General features: G+C 43.1%; 1 protein-coding gene across 3 annotated transcripts in view; it reads right to left on the reverse strand.

Moving 5' to 3' along the window:
* The window catches only part of LOC117475521 (semaphorin-3F-like), a 67,256-nt gene that overhangs the window by 20,012 nt on the left and 24,034 nt on the right, over window positions 1-23,210 (reverse strand). For 2 of the 3 annotated variants that reach the window (XM_034121761.1, XM_034121760.1), the window contains exons 3-6: window positions 7,041-7,201; window positions 6,666-6,728; window positions 6,085-6,204; window positions 2,035-2,128 (exon numbers count right to left, since the gene is read on the reverse strand). In XM_034121761.1, coding sequence (XP_033977652.1) covers window positions 2,035-2,128; window positions 6,085-6,204; window positions 6,666-6,728; window positions 7,041-7,201 — 438 coding nt within the window. Of the gene's footprint in view, window positions 1-2,034; window positions 2,129-3,814; window positions 3,905-6,084; window positions 6,205-6,665; window positions 6,729-7,040; window positions 7,202-23,210 lie in introns of all 3 variants that reach the window. The other variant, XM_034121762.1, reaches the window with a different exon arrangement.

The following is a 23,210-nucleotide window of genomic DNA, read 5'->3' on the forward strand; positions in this document are numbered from 1 at the left end:
TAAACGTGGACATATTGTCTGTAATATAGAACAATCCTAAAATATGTCAGTCAAGCTGGACAGTGTTAGCATTTAAGTACGACCAAAGTTTAGTCATTAACCCTACACAGCAGGTGAAGTATATGTTATCGTCAAGTTGTAAATTGCAGAGTATTATTAAATATGGATCAGTACGTTTCCAATTGTTAAATACTTGGACTAAAACAAATACTATTGGTAACTCTGGACAATAAGGTTTAAGCATCAAGGCACTTCCTGTGACTCTTCTAAATCCCTCCCAATTTTGAGACCACTATGCCATTTTCTTGAAAGATAATAGTACATTCCTTCCAGGAAAAACTCATCACACATCAATTAAAGCGTTACCAAAAACAGTGCTCAAACCTCCTGAAAACAGCCTTCGCACGCACTCCATAAAGACATCAACTATGAGCACATCCATGTGTGCAGACTGACAAATGTATACAACAGCCTTGTTAAGGCACAGAAAGGCAAGGTGTCGGTCCTCCAGCTGCTGGGGCCCCGCTGGAGAGCAGGTGGGACTGTCAGAGATTGAGTAAGCTGACAGCAGGAGGTACAGCAGAGGAAAACACAAAACCCTGTCCTACCACCATTATATTCAATGTCATGGTGTTCATCAGCGCTATATGGAGATTGATGACGCATCATTAAAACGTCCACGGATGATGGGGTGTCTAATGTGGTGAGCAAGTCCACCGGTAAATCTATTGTTGTGGATCTCGGTCCTTATCAACACCTTGTGTCCCTTGTAGGATGCTAACTGGAAGAAGTGGGGGATGAATCCATCTTGGATGACAGTGCTGGTTCCATACCGGTCAGCTGGCACTGCGCTAATGTGGGAGCGCATTGGCAGTGATTTACACCCGCTGTCTCGCCCCACAGAGAGAAGATCGCCTTTCACTGGTGGCAACTGTGTGGTCTGTCTCACTAAGTGACCTTGGGCGAAGAGACAGAGGACACTGCCCTTATGAATGCTACACTAGATGAAAGGCTAAACTAATCATGGTTACGTGTAGATTCACCAGGACATAATGGATAGATAGTAAATAAACATTGGGATACACTTCCTCGCTGAAGTAGATCTAATTTATTTTCTATATTTTACCCCAAAGGAGTCCTCCAAAATAAATAACAATTAAAAAAAATACAAAAGTTAAAAACTATTCCCTCATTTCAAAATGTTTTGCACATTATTTTCCCACTCAATCTGAGTCTGTATCCATACTTTTGAAATGTAATAGGTAGCAGATTACTAGTTACCCTGTAGTAAACAGTCAAACTTGTATTTAAAGTTCCTTAATATAACTTGAATAACCAATAGAATTTACTTCTGCATATAAGCTCTTTAATGAAAATATTTAACTTGAAAATAATATCTATGTAATTACTAACATAAGGTCTACTCTAGTAGCTGTAATTCAATAACATATTTTTTCCCAGTTACTGTAACTGATTATAATTGCATTCATTTTGTAATTAAATTACGCAACGCCATTACCCCCCTACAGAGTTCCTTGGTAACCTGTCTGTAAATATAATGGTATGTAAGCAGAGGATTGTTTAACTATTAAAACATGTGCAAATACTTCAGGCCCTGTGGGAAGTAAGACTGTATGAGCCTTGGTACACACGTGAATAGAGATCATCTTACTCTTCAAATGGTAATGAAAGCACAGCAATGCTTTCCCAACATGCTTTAAGTATTTGTATTGGAAGGCATGATTCCCAAGTGAGGGGTTCCCATTAAGAGACACATAATGTCCACCTCCACCTTAACAAGCACATATTCCTGATGATTTGGCTGATTTGTAAATGCAGCTAACTGTGGGAAATAGGCAAAGAATGTAAAGGACACTGAGCGTGACCTTTTTGACTTCTTCTTCTTCAATGGCAGACGGAAAAGAACTTTAAAAATATGCATTGTGAGCCATATGAAGAAAAAGATAAACAATCCATGAAACTGTCGTTGCTATGGTTACGCCCTCATGTGACCAAACCCATGGCGATACTCACTGATCAAAGCTGACACGCTGTTGACATTCGGGTCGTAGGAGCACTTTCCCTTCCCAGATTCCACTTTGCCCGGCTCCAAATGGAAGATTTCTTCCTGAAATGGGAAAATAAATCACATGGATACAGCAATACATTCAGCACTCTTCATCTTGTCACTATGATTCCCTTGTGTGGGGAAAGCGAGGCAGCCAATGTGCTCCGTCTGACTCCTGTGGGACCTCTACGGCCTGATGGGGGATGAAGTATTAGAATAATGAGCGTGCGTTCTTACGGAAAAATACATGCAGGGAAGCAAGGAATTTCTGATCCATGTCTATGCCACTTCACTGCGGGAAAACAATACGTCGTGGGCTTCTTCTCTCGGCATTATAAGCTACATGCCAGACATCTCTCAGCTTCTCGGTGCCTATGGCTGCTGACACCTGTAATCCAGCACAGTGAAAACAAGCCGGGGATGGAGGCTGGATGACTGATGCTCACTGCTCGTGGCATCACTGCACGCAAGCACTGCGAGTTGATTGGCAGGAATTTGCGTATGAGAGCTTGGGAAATGAATTAGTGGCGTGCGATGACATGTCCTGTAGCTCCGCCTCAAAAACCAAAGCATGTCCAAAACCAAATATTTCACTCCCAACGGGTACAGCGATGGAGACATTTCTGTCATTGTCCATCAGCGCTAAATCAGGGGAGCGAATAAAGCACTGTGCCAAACTCACTTCATTGGATCATACACGCAGCCTTGTGTAATTCCCTACTCATCTTTGATTAAAATCAGCACTCGTGCAAGTAAGGAGGTGCTGGCGGCTGACTCCCAGCCATGCCAGATGTTGACGTGTAAGAAAAAAAGGTCACAAACATTTATGTGTACCAGAGGGAAACTGTGCCCTGAACGTGTTTTTACAACCTTGCCGTAAAATATGACCCTTCCCAAAAGTTGCAACATGTTTGAAATAAAAAAAACTTGCAACATTTTTCAAAGAGTCCCCCTGCACCTTGAGCCTTTATGTCCTGCATGAGTCCCTCTCAGTGTTTCAAAGTGCTTGGAGAGCTCAAACAGCGGAGGCATGTTCAAGTATGCAGCTATTTTATTTCCTTTGCTGCACAGCTAGTTGGCTACAGATGGCTGCTGTTTGCTCTGGGCTAACAGAGCCTGCTGTGGGAGTAGGTCAGATGCTGAGGAGTGGGAGAGACTGCACCACATTCCTGCAGAAGGTGGAGGAGGGCCCGATGCGGGGAGGGGCTGATGGGCGGGACATCCTGCGTTGTCTCAGATAAGCGGGAGGAATCATTTGATCTGTATTTAATGGGCTCTGCTAAATGCAACACAAAAAAAGAGTATGCCATGCATTGAACAGCAGTGAAAGCCTGTTTAATTAAATTTGAGTCTTGCAAAAGTCAACTGATTTCTTTTAGCAGCCAGTTCCACTTGATAACCCAGTTCTCATGCAAAAATGTGACATTTAGCACAGACGCAAAGCACGAATGGACAATGGCGAACACAAAAGGGGTGTTTAGACAATGAGGCTCACACAAAGAGAACATGAGTGAAACAAAAATGACATTAAATGCAATTCCACATCACACAAAACTCAACGGTTATGCACGGACTGGAAGGGATGCATGCTAAATGTTACGGAGATAAACAAGTGATGGCCGTGTTAGGGATGGTGATGACAAAATGTGATCAGACACAAAAAAAGGAAGGGGGGGAGCATGCTGCTGGGGACCGCGAGCCCGGGCAGAACGCAGGGCTGCGGTGCAGACAGGGCCCACATCGCACCTTAAGTCCAAGCGTGTCGTGCACCGCGCTGGGTTCAGCTGCGCGGCTAGCCCTTCCTCTGGCCTGGGCCATCTGCAGATACATGGAGGTCTAAAACAGGAGACAGCAACAGAGTCTGGATGTTACGCCACTGAGGAGGAGGGATTAGGGACCTTTCGGAGCTTCATCTCTTGAAACTGTCCTGATTTTTAGAAAGGATCAGAAACTCACCAAACCAATGCTACCGAGACTAGAAAATGGAACCAGGGATTGTGAAGGTTAAGAATGTAAGAATTAGATGTAATACTGGTTTCTTTTGTGTGGTTATATTCAACAAAAATGTGTTAGAATGAAAATAAGTGATAGAATTTCTTTGAGTCAGACCAGAACGCTGTCAAAAGGTCGGATAGAGTTCTAGCTAAAGCACTTGCTCATCTTGGCCGCTGTGGTACTGTAGTGCGGACTGCAGCCAAACAATAATGAAGGTTTGCTGGAGTCTGTTGGCAAGTTGTCATTGTGGCTTAATCGTTTTGACACTTTTCACCTGGGTTTCAAACGCTTAATCCATTACTAATTTTACATTCTTTATAAAAAAAAGAGGCAGCACCAGGCTTCATACAGCTGCCAGCTGGCTTCAATGACATATTCTCAATCCACTTCAGGTTAAATTGTACATTTCCCCATCGCAGCAAAGTGTAGAAGAATTGCATCTGAGTCTTAATCTTGTTAAATTAAAGATTGAAATCCTAAGGAGCTGGAAGGGTAGAATAATAGTGAGTAGAACTGATCAGGGAGGAAGCTTTTTTTGTTTCAGTTGAGCTCCCATTCTTCCATGAGGAAAACATAAATAAATCAGATTGAGCATTTGCTGTAGAGTAAAGCACTATTTTAAGGCCTACATTTAAGACAATTGAATTTAAGAATTTCAACGACCCGTGAAAACCTTTCGGAATGCAAGTGAATTAGGAAAATATACATACACTATGTGTGTGAAGGATTGTGCAGCAAATGTGTGTAGCTTTATTTGACCAGATGGTTCCCTATCCTGTGGTTGAGTCAATAAAGGCGCTCACAGTATGCTTCATACATTCCCCTAAAAGCTGCTGCCAAAGCAAAACATTTGGCTATTACCGTTTACAAAAACTACAGGGCCCCTACTTAAAGCTGGCGAGCCTAAGAATATACCCTGCAGTGGTGAAATCAAATGACAAAAATCTGTCTGAAAGTTGAATTATTAATGATAGAAAGGTGTGCGGCAGGATATATGTATACATAGACTATTCTGCACTATTATATTCTATTTCATTTTATTTACTTGCACTATTTTATCCGTTTTATTGTGTTGCACTTGTGTTGGAGGAGCATGTGACCTAAGATGTTCATTGTCATAACTACACTGTAGCTTTGCACACATGACAATAAAAGCCTTGAATCTTGAATATGTGTGTATCAATTAATTTCCAATCATAGTCCCCAGCCCAGCTGAGAAAGATGGTCATGGATGGGTTTTTTTTTTGGGGGGGGGGGGGGGGGGGGGGGGACTCGGACCTGTCTGTTCAGTGTGACGGAGGAAAAAACAGTCCTCTCATTAATGGACTAGAATTGGAACATTCCACTGGCACCCCATAATGGGAGCTCCCACTTCCAATTACCCAACGTCTCACACGCTGGAGGCTGGCGGGTGGCCTGGATGCATGAAGGGGTGAATGGATAGGTGAGTGAATGGATGGAAGCCCTTCATTAGTAAAGGGGGTCATGTAGGAACCATATGCAACAAGGGACTCATGCAAGGCACGCCGTTGCAACAGCACTGTATATCTCCAGGGAGAGTCCAATGGGGAAATTTACATTTTATTTATCCGGTTTTTAAAACTCCCCCGGCCGTCATTAGGGGAACAAGTGTGATATTTAAGGAAGAGTGAGGTGTTAAAGGGGAGTAACGCAAAGGTAGCGATGCCTGGCTCGGTTTAGGAAATTCAAGAGGTCCCATTAAAAGGCTGAGACTAAACAGAGCAGCTTTAACAGCTCGCTGGGGAGGACAGCTGTGTGCCGGTGAAGCTGTGCTGCTTGGCCAGACGCGGAGACATGGTACCTCGAGCAGGCTTAATGATGGAGGGAAATCGTAAAGGGAACCTAGCGTAAGGTGGATGGAGAACCCTGGTAAGAGAAACAAAAAGGGAGAGGCCAAGCTATGCCATTCATGACGCAGATGGAGAAAGCTGTTAATGTTTGCTGAGTTGATGTAAAGGGAGTTCATCTCCTTTGCTTGAACACTCCTCTTTCATCCTAACCTGGGGTTTGCGTCCCCTGTTGACGAAGGTACAGACTGGATTGTAAGCTCCCGTCCCACAGATGTACAGATGAGTCCGGTTCCATGGCTCGACCAGACGGATGAAGTTTGCACACTCCTCCTGGAGACACAAAGACCAATTAGTGGGCAATAAACGTCTAAATAAAAATACATTTATAGCCGTGGTTTACTGGTACACCTCCTGCAGATTTACCGTACGTCTAAGTGGATACAAATAAACCTGTTATACTGTGCTTCTCTATATATCTGGACAATATATCAAACTATCTGCCAATAGTGTTGTGCTGCCCACCCTGGCCTGGCAGAGAGGAGGATGGTGGGATTGACTTAGCTCCAAATCCATTTCTGTCTCTTTGGCGAGACAGAAGGGAACCAGCACTTTTACTAGGCCAACTCCGAACCCAACAGGTGATTTTAACAAGGTTCCTCGCTTGTGCAAACCATTTGTACAATGGAGGGAGCTCGTATTTTCTCATTCTCAGCCTATCAAGTTGATGGAAATCACCTCAGCAGAACGACCCCGCTGAGCTTATGGGTGCTGTCAACAACAGGCGTACTTACAATGGCATCCTTCCCGCTCACAAGGCACTCCATCTTTCTTCGCTCGGACACCGGCCAGTGGAGCTGTGACGCAGGAACAGAGGACATTTCATAGTTACAATCCAACCCGTTATACATCACTGGCATTTATGAGATATTTCGGCTGAAACTGCAAAAAGGATATCCACCCAGGCTAATATTAGTCCTGTTGGGATTGTCATAACCCAATTACAGTGTTTTAATGAACCGGCACCAGAAGAAATACCAGTCCAAGAAAAACTAGATGTGAGCAACATGTGTGAGAAAGGAGAGGATTGTTCCCTTAGGGGCAGCTGTTGCAGTGCTGAGGTAAAGGGGCCAGAGTTTAGGGAAAGTGCATGATGGGAATGGTCTTACGATATGTGGTTCCTTGTTGATGTCATGGAGGTCCAGAGAGAGGATGTGGTCCTTGCTGCCCACGTACATGCGGTCATGGTCCTCATCCATACGCAGGATCCGGTAGTCGCTGGTGTTGAGGATGAATGCGAAGTGATGAGCGGTACCGGTGGATCTCAGCTCTGCACGGAGACAGAAATACACCATTTAATGACAGCTGTGGTGCACATGCACATTTTCAGACGCACATGCATGCACAACTGACACATTCCTTGTGCCACTCCTGCATACCCGTGTGGAGTTTACTGATGTTTTTTTCCACCAACACGGCTGTAACTTGACACTGCGCATTAGAGACAAGTGCTACTGAGCGTCTGTCACACCGTGTTGATGGCTTAATACCTCCTGAGTGGATCAGAGGATCTAGAAAAGTCATCAATGGCTGCCGTTGAGTGCGAGACAGAAGTTAGAAAAGACAGACACGGTAGTTTGACGGATAGATGTGTTTACTACAAATGATACCGTGTGGAAGAAGTTAAGGTGTCTGAAAAGTGGTTGCCAACACTGAACATATTCTACTTTTACTCACCATATAATTTAAGGAAAGAAACAAGTAGAAACACATTATATTGCATTGATTTTGACTAACACTGCAAATGCGATTTTCATTCACAAAATCAATGAAAAGGAGGATTAGTCCTAAACAAGGATTTTATTTAGTAGGTCTTTCAAATACGAAATCATCTGCAGCACCACAATATTTAATATAGAATCATATTTTCACATATTTTGCCATATTGTACTTACTGCTATTTGGATATTGCACTAGTCAATATTCATTTCATTTTCATTTAATTGTTTATTTGAACCGGGACAGTGCACATTAATGAACATTTTAAACAAAATAATGCTTTTAAATGTAAATGAGCCGGATTTTAGCTTTGAGCTAGTTTCCATCCGTAGTCCCGCCACATACAACATTTACGAACATAACATTTATATACATATTGCGATTTAGATGTAGTTACCATCAATTGTGCAGACCTTCATTGTACAAAATATCAGTAGAAGCTATTTTCATGTTCTTTATGGACTCTTACGAAGTGAATCAACCAAGTCACTTATTTGTAAATGTTTTCTCCATTTCAAACCTTGTTTTTTGTTTTTTTTAAACCTTTGTTCTGATTCCCACCCAAGATCCATTGGATGTTAACTATTGAAATATTACATTTTGGGTCCATCAAGTCACACCAACATTGGCTTGTCCATCATTTCGAAGTCATGTCTACTTCCAGAAATGACTTTGAATTGTTTTTAATCATGATAAAGCTGAATTCCCACTCCCATAAAGTGGATGGGCTGGGGTGCAAATTGTTCAGTTTGCTGTCTCTTGTTGAGTTTTTTATCTGTAAAAAGTGATAGCCAATGATGGCACCTAAAGGCCAAGAACTGGTTACCATTGCCTCCAAATGGTTGCCAATGGGAACCTAGAAAACATTGCTAGAAATAGGTCCTACTGCTTCATCCCTGGTTTGACGGTACTCTCTAAAGGTGAGAGGAGTGTGCACCATGGTAAGACAATGCAGTAGACTAGTCCACTCATGTTGAGAGTAACCCAATCTTCCTTCAGCTCCGTGTTTGAGTGTTTGTTTGATGTGTTCTTCTTGGTTCAGCAGCCACGTACAGACGGGGCAAAGAGGCCACAGCTAAGACAGCGAAGGCCCCAGGCCGCACCATAGACAAACACACTCCTCGACAATCTATAAGGGAGAGGCAATGGAGGGTGGCCCTGACATATTGTTGGACAAATACAGAGGTTTCTCTCAAACAGCTGGAAAGTCCCGTTTCACTGTTTGGCTTTATTCTACAACCAACAGACCACAGAAAGCAGAAACAGGGAACCACACTTTGAGGTTAACCCGAGTTCTTCGCTGTTGATTTAGCAGCCGAGAAATGTGGTGAAGGGAAACCAAAGGATAAACTGTCAAATACAGTTAGCTTTGTTTCAATGTTTACAAATGATATATCAGAGCAGAGGTGTGCCAGTGTATAATAAAAGCAAGGCAGTGTGAAATGAAGTCGACGTGGGGAGTCGGGCCTAACTAAGCAGCGGCCAAGACTTATAAAAATAAGTAATTTCAAGATTTGAAAATGTTTAGGGCGGTTGATGGATAACCACTTTTTGCAAGCTCTGTATGCGCAGTCATGTTCAGCATGTTTGAAGTAACTGGGAAATATTCTTGTGCGGTTGTTAGGTGGTTCAGCGGAAGAGGTCTGGACACCAAAGCATGCAAAGCCATCAACATGTCCACCATTGGGCCTTAAAATAAACACCTTCTGGAGACCTTTTTTAAACAGACTCCCAATGGAATCTGATATTACCAGTCTTTCCTGCCAGATCTAAATTTAACGCAGGGGTTACGTCAATAAGCAATGATTAATAGCATTAGATTTGCTATATTTGTACAGTTTGATTTAATAACTGCCCACCAAAAGGAATGTTTACGGGGCAGCAGAGTGATTGACAGCTGTCAGAGCCTACGGCGGAGGAGATGCAACATGTGGCCGGTCCCTGTGATTATTTGTGTTGGAGACCTAAGTTGAATGATGAGTCCCCATGCACTCTTACTATGTTTATATGTGCGTGCGGCTAGAGTGAAACACACCGGATAAGAACGCATTGTACACACACACACACACACACACACACACACACACACATTCCGAAAGGGCTCGTCGAAGCCCTTCCTGAAGCAGGTTGTCAGCAACTTCTCAGTGTGTGTTTGTTGTCAGAGAGAAGCTGGATGGGACCATCTGTCAGCTGAAGAGGGAATGTGAACAGTGCATGGCAACAACACACCCTATAGAGAGCCGCACATTACCAAACAAACACATTGTAATCTAATCTCATAATCACACAATAACGTGCGGGGAGTCTCAGTGTACCCCACAGCATGTTCAAATACTGCCAAAATATTCAACACTGTGATGAACACTTTCCTCATACCTTATCCTCCAAATCTAATTGTAATATAGACTACATCATGGGGAGCGTTGCCTATTTGATGATGGTGTTGTTGTAAAAATAAAATCCTTGTTTTTATTATGAAAGAAATATGCAGGGCTGAAGTTTCTTTAAGGGAATGCTATTGTGAAAGAAGAATTCAAACATTGAGAAAAGTCTGCATGTATTAACAACAATACAAATATGTGAAGGCTTCTATTTACAAAGTGTAACACAACTCCTTCAGTACATTCCAAGTGTTTTTTATCCGGTCGTATGCTCACTATTCATACTCACATGCACTTTTGCTAAAAAACGTACTATTTAAAGCATTAACACGTCCAAATAAACACATTGGTTTTAACTGTGCAGATGTGCAAAGTGTGTGTGTGTGTTTTAAATTGTAACATTATAGTGAAAATGTGTTTTGTAGTGAGCATACATTTGGATGTAATTAATATAATTGTGTGAGTTTAAAACAGATTTTTAGTTCAGTTTTGTTGTTGTTAGAAACGGCACCCATTTGCTTTAATTTATCAAATATTTCTCTTTCTCTATAAATAAATAATTCATGTTTACACAGGGTGAGTCAATGATATACAAAAGGATCTTTTTTTGGTTGAAGTAGTCCTTTATGTAAGACTTTTTAAAGCTCAACAGGAGTAAAGCTGAATAGGTTGCATATGGAGCTCATGATTTAGCCTGAATACCATTGGGCTGTTTAATACCATAAGAATGAAACTGTTGAAACATCTCACCACGATAAAGTCAAAGGAAAGAAGTAAGGGATCTGGTACAAAAAGTGTGAAGTCATCCAGCTATTAGACATCAATCCCTACTCTGTCAGCCTTTCTGAGCTCAGTCCCAAAGTCAACCTTCGCCTCGGGCAGGGGCAGCCGGCATTGTGCTGCTATGAAATGTTGATGGAGGACGCATAATGGCAACTGAGCTGGACTGAGACACTCGCCTGGGGGTCAGACCGCCTGTGAAAACACAACCAGCAGGACCCTCAGACTGGTGCCCGGCAAACACACAATCACAACCAGCCAATGGTGGAAGAAGTACTAAGACTTAAGTAAAAGTAGCAGTACTAAATTGTCAAAATACTCTGTAACAAGGAAAAATCCAGCAATCAAAAATCCTATAGTACAAAAGTATTGTCAACTCAGGTCCCAAAGTTAACAGTACGAATGTAGGTAATGTCTCACTTTGAAATTATATATATTAAATTACTGGATTATCAACATTTTACGGAGGTACAGAGTAAATAGTCATATTCCAGCAATGCCACATGAAGAGAGAGACTGTGCCGCAATGTGACAGATCAAGAATGATGCCTGCACTGTAAAATCTATAAGAATTGTGTAGGGTTGTGTTAAAGTGTGTGGTAATTCCCCAAAGGTAGCATGTTTGTGCAAAAAAATTAGCATAGCTGGCCTTCAATAGACTAAAAACATCTCAATTCAATTTGCAAAAAGCTCCTTCTTGCAGATACATTGCGCACTCGATCCACTACATGCCCTCAGTAGCAGATTACACTTTCAAACAGGAGCAGCTCAGAGTGGCCGCTGTGCTCTTTGTCCTCCACATTAGGGCATGACAGCATTTCCCCAACACACAGACTTATCCTGGAGATTTAGAGGCTTGGAGCAGCGAACAAGTGTGTCTATTAGAGCCAGATAAACTCCTGAAGTAGCCCATTACTGTGTGTATGGTTTAGGTTCACTCTGGGGGGTCTGCACACACACACACACAGCGAGGGCTTTGTTTCGGGGACGCACCGCTTCCCCCTGTGGAATGGCAATGGCTCTATTAGAGGTGAAAGTAAGCCGGAGAGGGAACATGATACCCTCACTCAAGGTCTCCCCAGCCATGCACTTCCACGCATATAAGAAGTCCTTTAATGAGACTGACATCCTTAATTTCTTTTTTTCTCATTGCTCCATCTTTCGTGTACACAAGTAATGCATACAGGAGAGAGCTCTCATTCCAGAAGGGAGAGGCAATCCGGTCCGCTGTCTCCAGTCTGCTGAACACAGACAATCCTCTCCTCTCTCCCAGCATCTCAAGGTGACACAGCCCACTGCCGGTTCCCACAACTCAACACTCCTCTCTGGCCGGTAGAACGGTTTGTGCCAGTGTTTGAGAACAGGGATCTGAGTAAGATGAGTCCTGAACACATTCTAGTTCAATGTCAAGAGTCATAGCATGTCCTGAGAGAGATGTAAAAGTCAAATTCACAGACAATTTACTCATTGTCTAAAGCTTATGGTTCTCTACACCAGCTGTAATGTTAAAAGAGGACATATTATTCTCACTTTCAGGTTCATATTTGTATTCTTTGCCTCTACTGTGACATGTTTACATGCTTTAATGTTTAAAAATGTGTTGTTTTAGGCGGGGTGTGTGGGAGAGAAATTCCATCTGGAAGGAACTTTGGAATTTTAGCCTTTGCAGACCATTTAGATGCACAAAGACCTATATAACACACTACAGGAAAGGGAACACCCCCAAATAGCTCTCGAATGACCCTTTGAATGAGTGAGGGTACTTTCATGGCCTTTGGCATATGTATAGGAGGTATGATTTTCACCCAGGAGACCGTTATTCTTGTTCCATGTGAAGTCAAAAGTCAACTCTTTCCGTAACTTCAAAAACGTAATATGTACTTTTTGTTAGGCCAAACCATAATATTTTTCTAAACCTTACCGAGTAGTTGTGTTGTTTTGATAGCCATTAACCACAGGTTTAGGACTGTTACTGTAATCTGTGAGAAAAAACAAAACTGAGAATGCACTCACATTGCATGGGAAGGTAATTTTATAGGAGACAGAGTTGCATGTACATATGCTTCCAGAGTATACTCATGAGACTTCACTGTGTCTCCTTACACACAGCATGCCTAATAAATCACCATCACTACCTGCTGAAATAGTGTCTTTGCTGATTTGTGAAGGAGGGAAGTCTATCCAATAACCCTGGCTCTGGTTCAACACGAAAACAAGGAGCGAAATTGCGAAAGTACAGATGGTTTATTTCATTTACCGGCCAAAATATATTATATCCAATAGATTTATTTTCAGAGATTGACAGGTTGATGTTAATATCTGAGTTCATCTTTCACTGTACATTTGGAACCACTGTCTTCCTGTTTGCAGTTTTTCTTGCTAAGCCCTCATACAATACAGGGGTTGTGCTGGGAAGCGTCTGAGCCCCTTCCTCAGACCATTATAAATAATACTAGTCTTTTTGTCAGCTTGCCTGGTGAAATGAGGTATAGAATCATGCCTCTCTGTCAGACTGAGCCTCCTCCTGAGAGAACACTTGGCTGCCGACTGCAGGCCTGCATGTTATAGCATATCTCCCCGTCTTAAATTAATAGCCAACGGGCCAAATTTACCTTGGAAATATGTTTGGACACGAAAGTTCAATGTCAAGCGCTGCACTCTCAGGAGCTCCAGAAAGAAAAAAAAAGCAAACTTGTTCATGCTTTCTTGCATGACATGATTTCCTGCCACGCTTGGAAAGAACAGACTGGATTTTATGCATCGTATTCAGGCAGTTAATGCATCCTAACATCAGAATTGCCTCACATTAGGGATGTATTGCTGCATCCAGTGTGATTCAACTGTACACCACACTCGTAACTTTCCTGGCAAATTCACAAGAAACATTGGGTAAGTGGTTGGATCATGGAAAACTGTGTTTAAACAAAACAAAGAATACTGAGGAAATTTGAAGGGGGGTATTTACACATCCTGGCATTTGACAGCATGGCGCACACTCACTTCATGACACTGATATGGGTGTTCCAGCCCGCTGCATATTTCCCTGCTTTGAAATTGGGTAAATTAAAAGAGCAGGCGGCTGCCAATGACAGTGCAGAGCGTGTTGCTGCTTGAAGCCGAGAAGGTGAAGAGGATGGGGGATGGTGATGGGGGAGAGACAAAAAAGTTTGCGGTCTGTTGCTTTGACACCGAACAGGAAGGGAGCGATGAGCAATGTGGAGCGAAGTGTGTAGCAATCACCTGCTCAGTTCACGGGTCTGTGCTCTCCCCTTTGTGGAGCGTGTGGTCGATAATTTGAAAGTGCAGCCACTGCACCAGGAGTCCTTCTGTCCAAAGATCACAGTAAAGCTGCAGCACATAAGCTTTAATTCTACTGAAATAACACTAAACTGAAAAGTCTAGCGTTCAGTTTGTGGGGTTTGTGCAACAAAGCGACAGAAATACCCTGTTAGCTCACGGTGCATCAAAAACAATCTGCACTACCTGAGGCACTCTCCAAGCCGTCAGGAGAGAGGTGCGTTGGTTCACACGCACCGGAGTGACAGGAGTGATAATTAGGGTGTTTAAGAGGGGGCGGGGGAGGTGGCATGCTCTCGCACTTCAAAGGCAGCACTTGTCAGGAAACCTGGCCAAATATTTTGAATGCTGTCAATGCAGAGGAGGAAAACTGCAGTTAAGACAGTATTATTACCCTTCAGAAGACATGCTTCATTTCAACAGCAGTGACGGAGCTCTGCACAAAAGACGCATTGCTTTTGGGGGGGGGGGGGGGGGGAATTGCAATGTTGGCAGTCTTCTTTTAACAAGCAGCGGTAATGAGTTGAGACGCCACAGGTGACAGTGCCACAGGTTTAGGAGCCTTGCTGGACATAATGTGCATTACCAAATCTCATTAATTTGAGTCTCAGTCGGTGAATGATTCAGGAAGTGTCTGCTGCCCATGTACCTGTATAACTGCGCTCGTTTTGTAATTCCAAACCAAAAGATATTCACTTTAAATGTTAAAAATAGAAGAAGGCAGAAGATCTCTGTATTTTAGAACCAATTGTTTTTGCCATTTTTGCAGGAATAATGCAACAATTATCTAAATATCTGTTTTGTTGTTGCAGCTCTAGTGATCAGGGAGGACTGGTGTCTCTTAATTTCTTCTAACATGGCCTTCAAATGTTGCAACAAGATTTCTGTTCACTTAACCGTTGCAAACATGCCCAAACTGTGAGTAATTATCTGGTCTGATTTGAACATGTTAAGGAAATCACGACTTACTCAAAAGAAAAAAGGATTAGAGCTCCGAAAGTTCCAACCTTAGTGTTTAACTATTGACTTTGTGTGGCATTTTGGTGTTGGGTTGAAATTAATTTGCACCTTCTAACTGTACAAAGTGCCCTGAAGCAACGTAAAAAGAGTACAGGCATCGCTTTGTTTTGTGTACGTTCTGCAAAATGTGACTATGCGTTTTTAGATCACTTTGTTATAAGATGCATTTACACAGTAAGAGTGGAGTTGGCTTGAATCCAGACGCCTGTATCTGAGACCGGCTGTGGTTCTCTATCTTATCTTAATCTAGCAAAACTTTCTCACAGTGATTTCCTGTATCTGCTCGGATAAGGAAGCGCCTGATATAGGGGCCATTACTGAGCTAACAAACAAGGCGATGGAGATTAAAGGGCCCTGTTCTGCATATGGCTAACTGTGCTGGCCTCTGTCCTGGCACCTGCATTGCAATCTTGTTAGCAGAGTTACTACAAATCAGTTCCCTCGCCCACAGTGCCTTCCTGCACTCTCCTTCAACAGCTCCTTTCATCGCGACTTGTCTTCACGTCAAACATTTACATGAGTTATTTGGGGTTGTCTAAGCTCCACGCTCCGAAGCCAGTGGAGAAGTGACACAGCGGTTAAAGAATGCCTGTGTGATTACTGGAGAGTGGGTTTGAGGTTAGCTGTGCAGCTAAATGAAAAGGAACGATAACAGCATGTGAACGCAGCAGCTGCTCGCCTCGGCTTAGTCACACTGTGGGACGGAGGTTAATAAAAGCGGTCAGGAGACTCGGGCCGCTGTGTCACATCAGATAGGACACGTCATTCAGCAGATAACAAATATGCAAGGGCATCCGGAGATATGATCTGACCCCATTGGTTATGCTAAAAGAGCCTGCAACAGAAAGGAATGCTAATGTTTTGTGATGTGGTCAAGCTTCGCTGAATCCTCGGTGTGTGTGTGTGTGTGTGTGTGTGTGTGTGTGTGTGTGTGTGTGTGTGTGTGTGTGTGTGTGTGTGTGTGCGTGTGTGTGTGCGTGTGTGTGTGCATCTTGGTGGAGAGACAGGCTCTGCTGCTCGGAGAGGAAACACAGACATAACAGCATGCCTGTGCAAACACCTGTCCTCTACGTACAAAGCATCAGCACTGCCACCTCTGCTCGCTGTCATCGAACCTCAAACTCTGTGAAATTAGAATTGCCATAAATCACAAAGCTACGCCACACAGTTATTCTGAAACTGAAAACACTGTTCACTGTGATCATAATTTTTCTGCTAATGATTATCTGTTTCAGCTTAAAGAGTAATTTAACACTATTTTCTTTGTCAAACAATTTTCTATAACACATTTTATATCCTCGTCCTTTTTTGTAATGTTATTTGTCTTATAAAGTCAAAAATAAAACAGGATGTTAAAAGTGAAAGTGCCCTAAAAATATACATTTGTTCAAATGAATGGTCTTGGTCGAAATAGTGTTTAAAATTAGAGGAGAAAAGTACCTAATTAATAACTACCTTATTAAACCTTCCTAATGACTTCATGGTCATTCATGGTGGAAATAAGACTATTGGCCAAAACCAAGTCGTATTTATCTTTTAATGACTTAGAAAGGGTTATTAACGCCTTTGTAACCTCGAGACTGGACTATTGTAACGCTCTGTATGTGGGTATGGACCAGGCCTCAATTAAACGCTTACAGCTAGTCCAAAACGCTGCTGCACGTTTGCTGACTGGCCACAAAAAGCGTGACCACATCACCCCTATTCTGGCCTCACTACACTGGCTTCCAGTTCGGTTCAGAATTGATTTTAAAATCCTTTTATTTGTTTTTAAAGCACTAAATGGTCTGGCTCCGGCCTATATAGCTGAACTCCTCCAGCGCTACACCCCAGCCAGAGCTTTAAGGTCTGCTGACCAGCTGCTGCTGGTAGTGCCCAAGACCAGGCTAAAAACCCGAGGGCACCGAGCCTTCGCAGCAGCTGGCCCGAGGCTCTGGAACACTCTGCCCCTCCATGTGAGGTCGGCCCAGACCCTAGGGGTTTTTAAATCAAAACTAAAAACACACTTCTTCTCTCTGGCTTTCTAGTTAGAGCGGAGCACGATTCCTGACTTTTCCGTGTGTTTTATTTTTATTTTGTTTTTAAGATATATCTGTTGTAATTTATTGTCGTTTATTGTGATTTGTAGTAATGTGTTTTTATTACATGTACAGCACTTTGGCTCGACCAAAAATCGCTTTTAAATGTGCTATATAAATAAAACCTGATTTGATTTGATTTGATTTGATGGTCGTAATCATTAGTATGCAGGCTTTTTTTTGTTACGGCATGATGTTCATTAAGAGTAAAATAGACTGTGACTGTCAGCTTGCTACCATGGTGTTGTCTGGTTAGGGTGCTCTCTGTGTTTTCGTCTTATTAACTGAAAACACACAGTAGAAGGGTTTAGGTGTGTTTTGTGATGTAGGAAAAGAGTCAGGGACATCCATATGTCTTCATATCATTGGAATGAATCCCCAAAGCAGAATTACGCTAAAACACAATCAGGGATTTGACTCCTGGCTACTTTCTATTCATGGCATGTTGTTTGTATTCTGTTGCTGTGAGCCCCCTCGCTAGGGAAAAGGTGTGACCCTCTCTTGTCTCAACACGTGTTAAATGCGACCCCTCATAATGGATACACAGTAAAAGCGCTTCCATATCACACATCATTAAGCATCACTCCTGACTGCACATCCACAAGTTGCACAGTGATGCTCTTTGAGACACGACACCTCCCTGTTTACTACTGTCGCCACCTCGTTACCGCCACTCCCCTGCCGACCTGGGGGGCTCACCCGCTCTATAATTAGAGCCACTGTAGTGCCCCACCCCTCCACTGACCAACCCCCCCCCCAATCGCTAATGGCACCAATTTGTATTCACTGTCAGCTCTCATGCGAAGAAATGGTCTTATCACAGGGCCTCTGGCTCCCATCACCTAAGCCCCTCTACTCCTGCCTGCCAAGCCTAGAATCTGATGGACAGGCGCAGAGGGGGTGGGGTGTAGAGAGGGTACACATGTATCTCCATTTTCATGTAAACTCATGTAACAGCAGACAGATGTGCTTTGGTACAGAATCGCTTGAACAAGAGAAGATAAGAAATCCACGCTGAAAACTTATATTACAAAACATTCCTCCGATGTTTCCTCCTTTAAATCTTATAAGGCCAATAATGTGCACAGATGGACCTCTCTCTAAACAAATGGAGCACCTTTCTCCCTCAATCTAGCAGAAACGTATAAAGGTGGAGATCCAGCTGAGAAGGGTTGTGAAACGTGGAGAACAAGTAGGGAAGGAGATCCTCCCATGAGAGTCTTGATCTAATCGCACACATCTGCACAAACATGGCTCTGTTTTAACTGACATGTGTTTTATTAACAGTCTCCAGCTCAGCAGCGACACATCTTGCCCTGTTCCCATCCCACATGTCAACACCTTCAATCCTCCTGCAACCCCTTCATTGCATTATTCAATCACAGGAAACCCGACCGAAATGTTACTGGTTGCTGCCGAGCGGCAACCTCCTGGTCTGAAATGCATAGTATAGGCCTATAGTCTTTTGAATGACGAGCAAGGGACTCCACAAATATAAGTTGGATGAGAAGTGTATGAGAAAAATGACCCTGCCTCTCACTTGAGTTATTGTCTCAGTTAACATTTTCATAATAAGTCGAAGGTCTCTTAGATAGCATGATGTTCATTTCAGTTTGTTACCTTTTTACATGTTGTTTCAAGCATTGTTTTGCTAGCCAAAATAAGCATCCTAGTTAATATAACAGTTGCTGAGCAAGCTAGTTAGCTAATGTTAGCTTGTATTTTAGCAGGCCCCACTGGGTCTCTTTCTTCCAGCTCCACACTCTGACAAAGTCACTTTTGGCTCCACAAAAACAAGATGTTGATGGTTTAAATGTCCAATTCTTGTATATAGTATATGGATTAAATCTGCTTTTTGCAAGCGCTGGTCAGCAGGGCTCGGCGGGGAGACGTGGGGAGTTCAGAGGTCGCTGGGCAGCAGTGGCAGTTCTGGTTTAATCTGGGATTAACTCAGGGTCAGGGTTATCTCTCCTCCGCCTGAGAGGAATCAGGAAGCAGGGATTGCCTGGGGTAAAGTGGCATTACTGGATGGCCTGTCCAGAATCCCAATGAGGCTGTGCTTACAGGGGCGAGGGGAATAAAAGGAGGAGAGAGAGTGTATGTTCAGCATGACTCTCTGGGCTCTGGGTTGCAACCTTTCTGCCATCACTCGAACACTTCCCAGCCCTGAGTTCCAGCCCAGTGGAGATACACATGTGAATGAATACAGCCTGTGAACCAATGCATCACTATGGTATATGGTATCTCTCCAGCCTGTATGTGCATTCAGCAAATGCCTTTAAACCATGCACTCAAGTGTTTGCTTCAGAAGAACAAAGGAACAGCAATGCAGAATTAGCAGAAGAACTTTGTGGGAGCAGCCACAAAGATTAAACATAAAGCCCAGAATGAAACCTTTAACCTCCCTTATCTTTACCTGGCATGTCTCAGCCTCATGACAGACTGTAATCCCCACATAGTGGACACACTCAGGGGCAGAGACACACTCTACCGTATCTGGTCCTGCTGTCTGGATGTGTGCAGCTGGGAGAAACAGTCAGGCATGAGACCAGAACAGCCTTGTTGTAATGAAGATGGATCTGCCTCGCAAAAATGTTAAAGCTGGTGGAAATGGAGAGGTCTTAAACTCCATGGGAATATTGGACGAAAAGAATCTGAAACCCTGCTATGCAGTAGCAAAAAGAGACTTATAGGAGATAGACTGTGGACAGTAGCCTATTAAAGTTGTTTTAAACCAACATCCAGCTCTTAATACCACAAATTCTACCTCTAGTTGTATCAAAACGTATAAATCTGTCAAATATTAGCAACAAAGCCATTTTTTTTAAAGCTGAATTTACAGCGGATCTGTTGTTTTTTTGAAAATGCCCTGGGGTTCCAATGGGAAAATATTTACTTGTCATTATATATAACACTGCTTCTCATATATATTTTTTAAATGTTGATCTTTCTGGTATAACAGAGAGTATGTCAAGTTAATGTCAACTTCCTGACATGATAAATTGCATCAAAAGGCGTCAAAAAGGCAGGTTTAAGCTCCCACAGGCTGACTTCCAGCTCAGGCATTCAATTTTCAATTCTTTTTTCTCATACCTCGTCGACAGTTTTCCACGCTGTGCTCTGTTAAAGTAATTCTGCATCCTTTGCAGTCCAAGTAGTCTCCATCCAAATACGGTTTTATTTGTAACAATGGAGCAACATCTTATCCTTGAAAACAGTGGATTTAAAGAGAAAAAGCTTTTCTTGGCAGCTTGAATGCACCACTGAGAGAACTTTGTCAGGCGGCGCTGAAAACTGCCTCGCTGCGACAATACATTCCTCTCAGGTGCATCCTGACAGGCCAGTGGGAGATTTACAATTGACCAGACACAGGATAGCAACCTAATGTATGTGACACCAGTGGCCCACTATCTTGCCCTGTGGTTATGAATGCCTTGTTTGTTGCAGCAGTGTGGGGTCGCAGTGTGGGAGGCCAGTTGTTCTAGCCCCCTTCCTGAGAGTGACAGGAAGGCAGGACAGATTGTCACAGCAGCCATTGTGGCTCTGCTCCAGGTCTCTTCCTCCCACCAGGCTCCCGCTGCTCCTTCAGTCCTGTGTTACTGCATGTGGTGCCACCTCAGCGCTAATCTCCCTCCTCCTTGGGGGGGGGGGGCAGGGTGAAGGAGAAGTCGGGCCGCGGAAGCCTTTACCGTTTTTCTGTCCTATCATCAGTTATTCTGAACAAGAGGCGGTGGATGTTGACCGAAGCAAGACGGGACATCCCTTCTGAACAGATCAGCGATGAGTTGAGTTCCGATGCGCCCCTGATTCCCAGGCCTTGGGGACAGGAAGTGGGATTAGGAGACAATCCACGCGTATGTCAGCAGAGTCATCACTTTTTGCCTCATCAATTACCTTCTCTATTCAAAGAGCGCTCATCTGAAATTAAGCAGATTAGCCTTTTCCAAACAGCTCAATGTTTTCGGCTGCAGCCGGGGGAAGCCTGCAATGGTCAGCGTCTCCAACACAAAACTAAAAAGGACACATTCACAACTTCGTACAAACTAGTTTTGTTCAAGCATGATCCTTGACTGACTTCTTCTGATTTGGCAAAGTTCTGCAGTCATTGACGAGACACTAGAGTTGAATTATGCAAACGTTTAATAATGTTAATGTTATAATATGCAACTTAAAAATGATCTAATATGTGTCCAATTGCATATTACATTACATTACATGTCACTTGTTAGACGCTTTTATCCAAAGTGACTTAATACTGTGGGAAATCCCCACAGGAGCAATTTGGGGTGAAGTGTCTTGCCCAGGGACACAACGAAATGCTGACTGCAGTGGGGTTTGAACCTGTGACCCCCTGATCCGAACACCAACGTACAACCCACTGCGCCACACGCCTCCCATATATTTCCAGAATAGATATCATATACAGTAAAAGCTACTGTAGGTTTATTTTGTTAACACATTACATTCAAAGTTATTTTACGGGTAAGAAAAAAATATATATCGCAATGAAAGTTCCCTGCTTGATTATATACATCAAAGGCATTTGTACTAAACGTTTTCTGAAATGTTACGTTTAACTATGTAAATGAGGCTTTAGCTTTTGGGGATTTAGGAGAAATCTACATATGGTAAATGGACTGTATTTGTATAGCGCTTTATCCAGTCTTTACAACTCCTTAAACGCTTTACATTAACAAGTCATCATTCACCCACATTCACACGCCGTTGGCCATGCCATTGGACACAACTGGGGGTCAAGTATCTTGCCAAGGACACATCTACATGTTGACTGAAAGGGGCTGGGATTGAATCGACATCCATACAGCGCAAATAGAGAGATTCTTTATGCAACGAAATAAAGATAGTAAATAAAAAAACACCTAAATGTTTTCCAAAAGATATGTATAGAGGCCAATAGTCCACACATCTCAACATTACCAGTGCATGAAAGTAAACCATGTCCTTGCCTTTATCTTATGAACTAGCTTATTCAGGAGTAATCCTTCCCTAGCGCCTTCTGACCCAGCACGGTGTCTTCAGCCTCTGAAGGTTCAGAGGTCAGAGCAGGGAAGATCAGAAGTCACTGATTCAATCGTGCGCACTCTCTGCTATAAGCCTGCTGGCTCCTAAACCACGGTTGTGTTTAAAGGGCCTTCTAAGTCTCTGTGCTCTTATCCTCTTTCTGAGTGAGAACAAGATAATAGGTTCCCTTAAGACGTGAGGAAGCACTCTACTGGGAGAAGATGTCCCCAGCTGACCAGTTTCTCTTTCTATTTGGGTTAATGTAAGAATTGTGTAAAAATAATCCAGACTTGTGGAACATTTGCATCTACACCAGCACATTGTCCAACACCCTAACCCTAGATCATGGAAGATGTTACCAACAAAGTCCATTTGATTTCCTCAGTATTTGGTTTATGAGTTGATTACATTGGTCTGAATTTTGGGCATAATATTTAAATTCTTCAGCTCCAAAATCCTCAGAGCATTATCTGAGTTAAGACTTATTTTGGCAGACCTTGCTCGATGCCCATGTAAGGTGGTGTTACGGAGATAGCGAGGCAGGGGGGGGGTCACAGAGTTTAGCCGATTTAGCCATCCCAGTTTGTCACTGGTAATCTCCCTGCAGCTAACAGGGTGATACAATCCGCTCAATAACTGCGGGAGATGGACAGAGAGGTGTGTGTGTGTGTGTGTGTGTGTGTGTGTGTGTGTGTGTGTGTGTGTGTGTGTGTGTGTGTGTGTGTGTGTGTGTGTGTGTGTGTGTGTGTGTGTGTGTGTGTGTGTGTGTGTGTGTGTGTGTGTGTGTGTGTGTGTGTGTGTGTGTGTGTTATCCCTCTGTCTCACAAACTCCAGATAATATGCATAGCATGCACATGGACACACGTTAGCTTAAGCACCTCGCACACAACAAGTGTGACTTGTGATGGTTTGGACATGCAGCAGCTGGAGGAACATAAACACAAAGCTATCATGATATATTGTAATGGGTAGAAAATGAAAA

Source organism: Trematomus bernacchii, unplaced genomic scaffold (assembly GCF_902827165.1).
Source record: "Trematomus bernacchii unplaced genomic scaffold, fTreBer1.1, whole genome shotgun sequence".
NCBI lineage: Eukaryota > Metazoa > Chordata > Actinopteri > Perciformes > Nototheniidae > Trematomus > Trematomus bernacchii.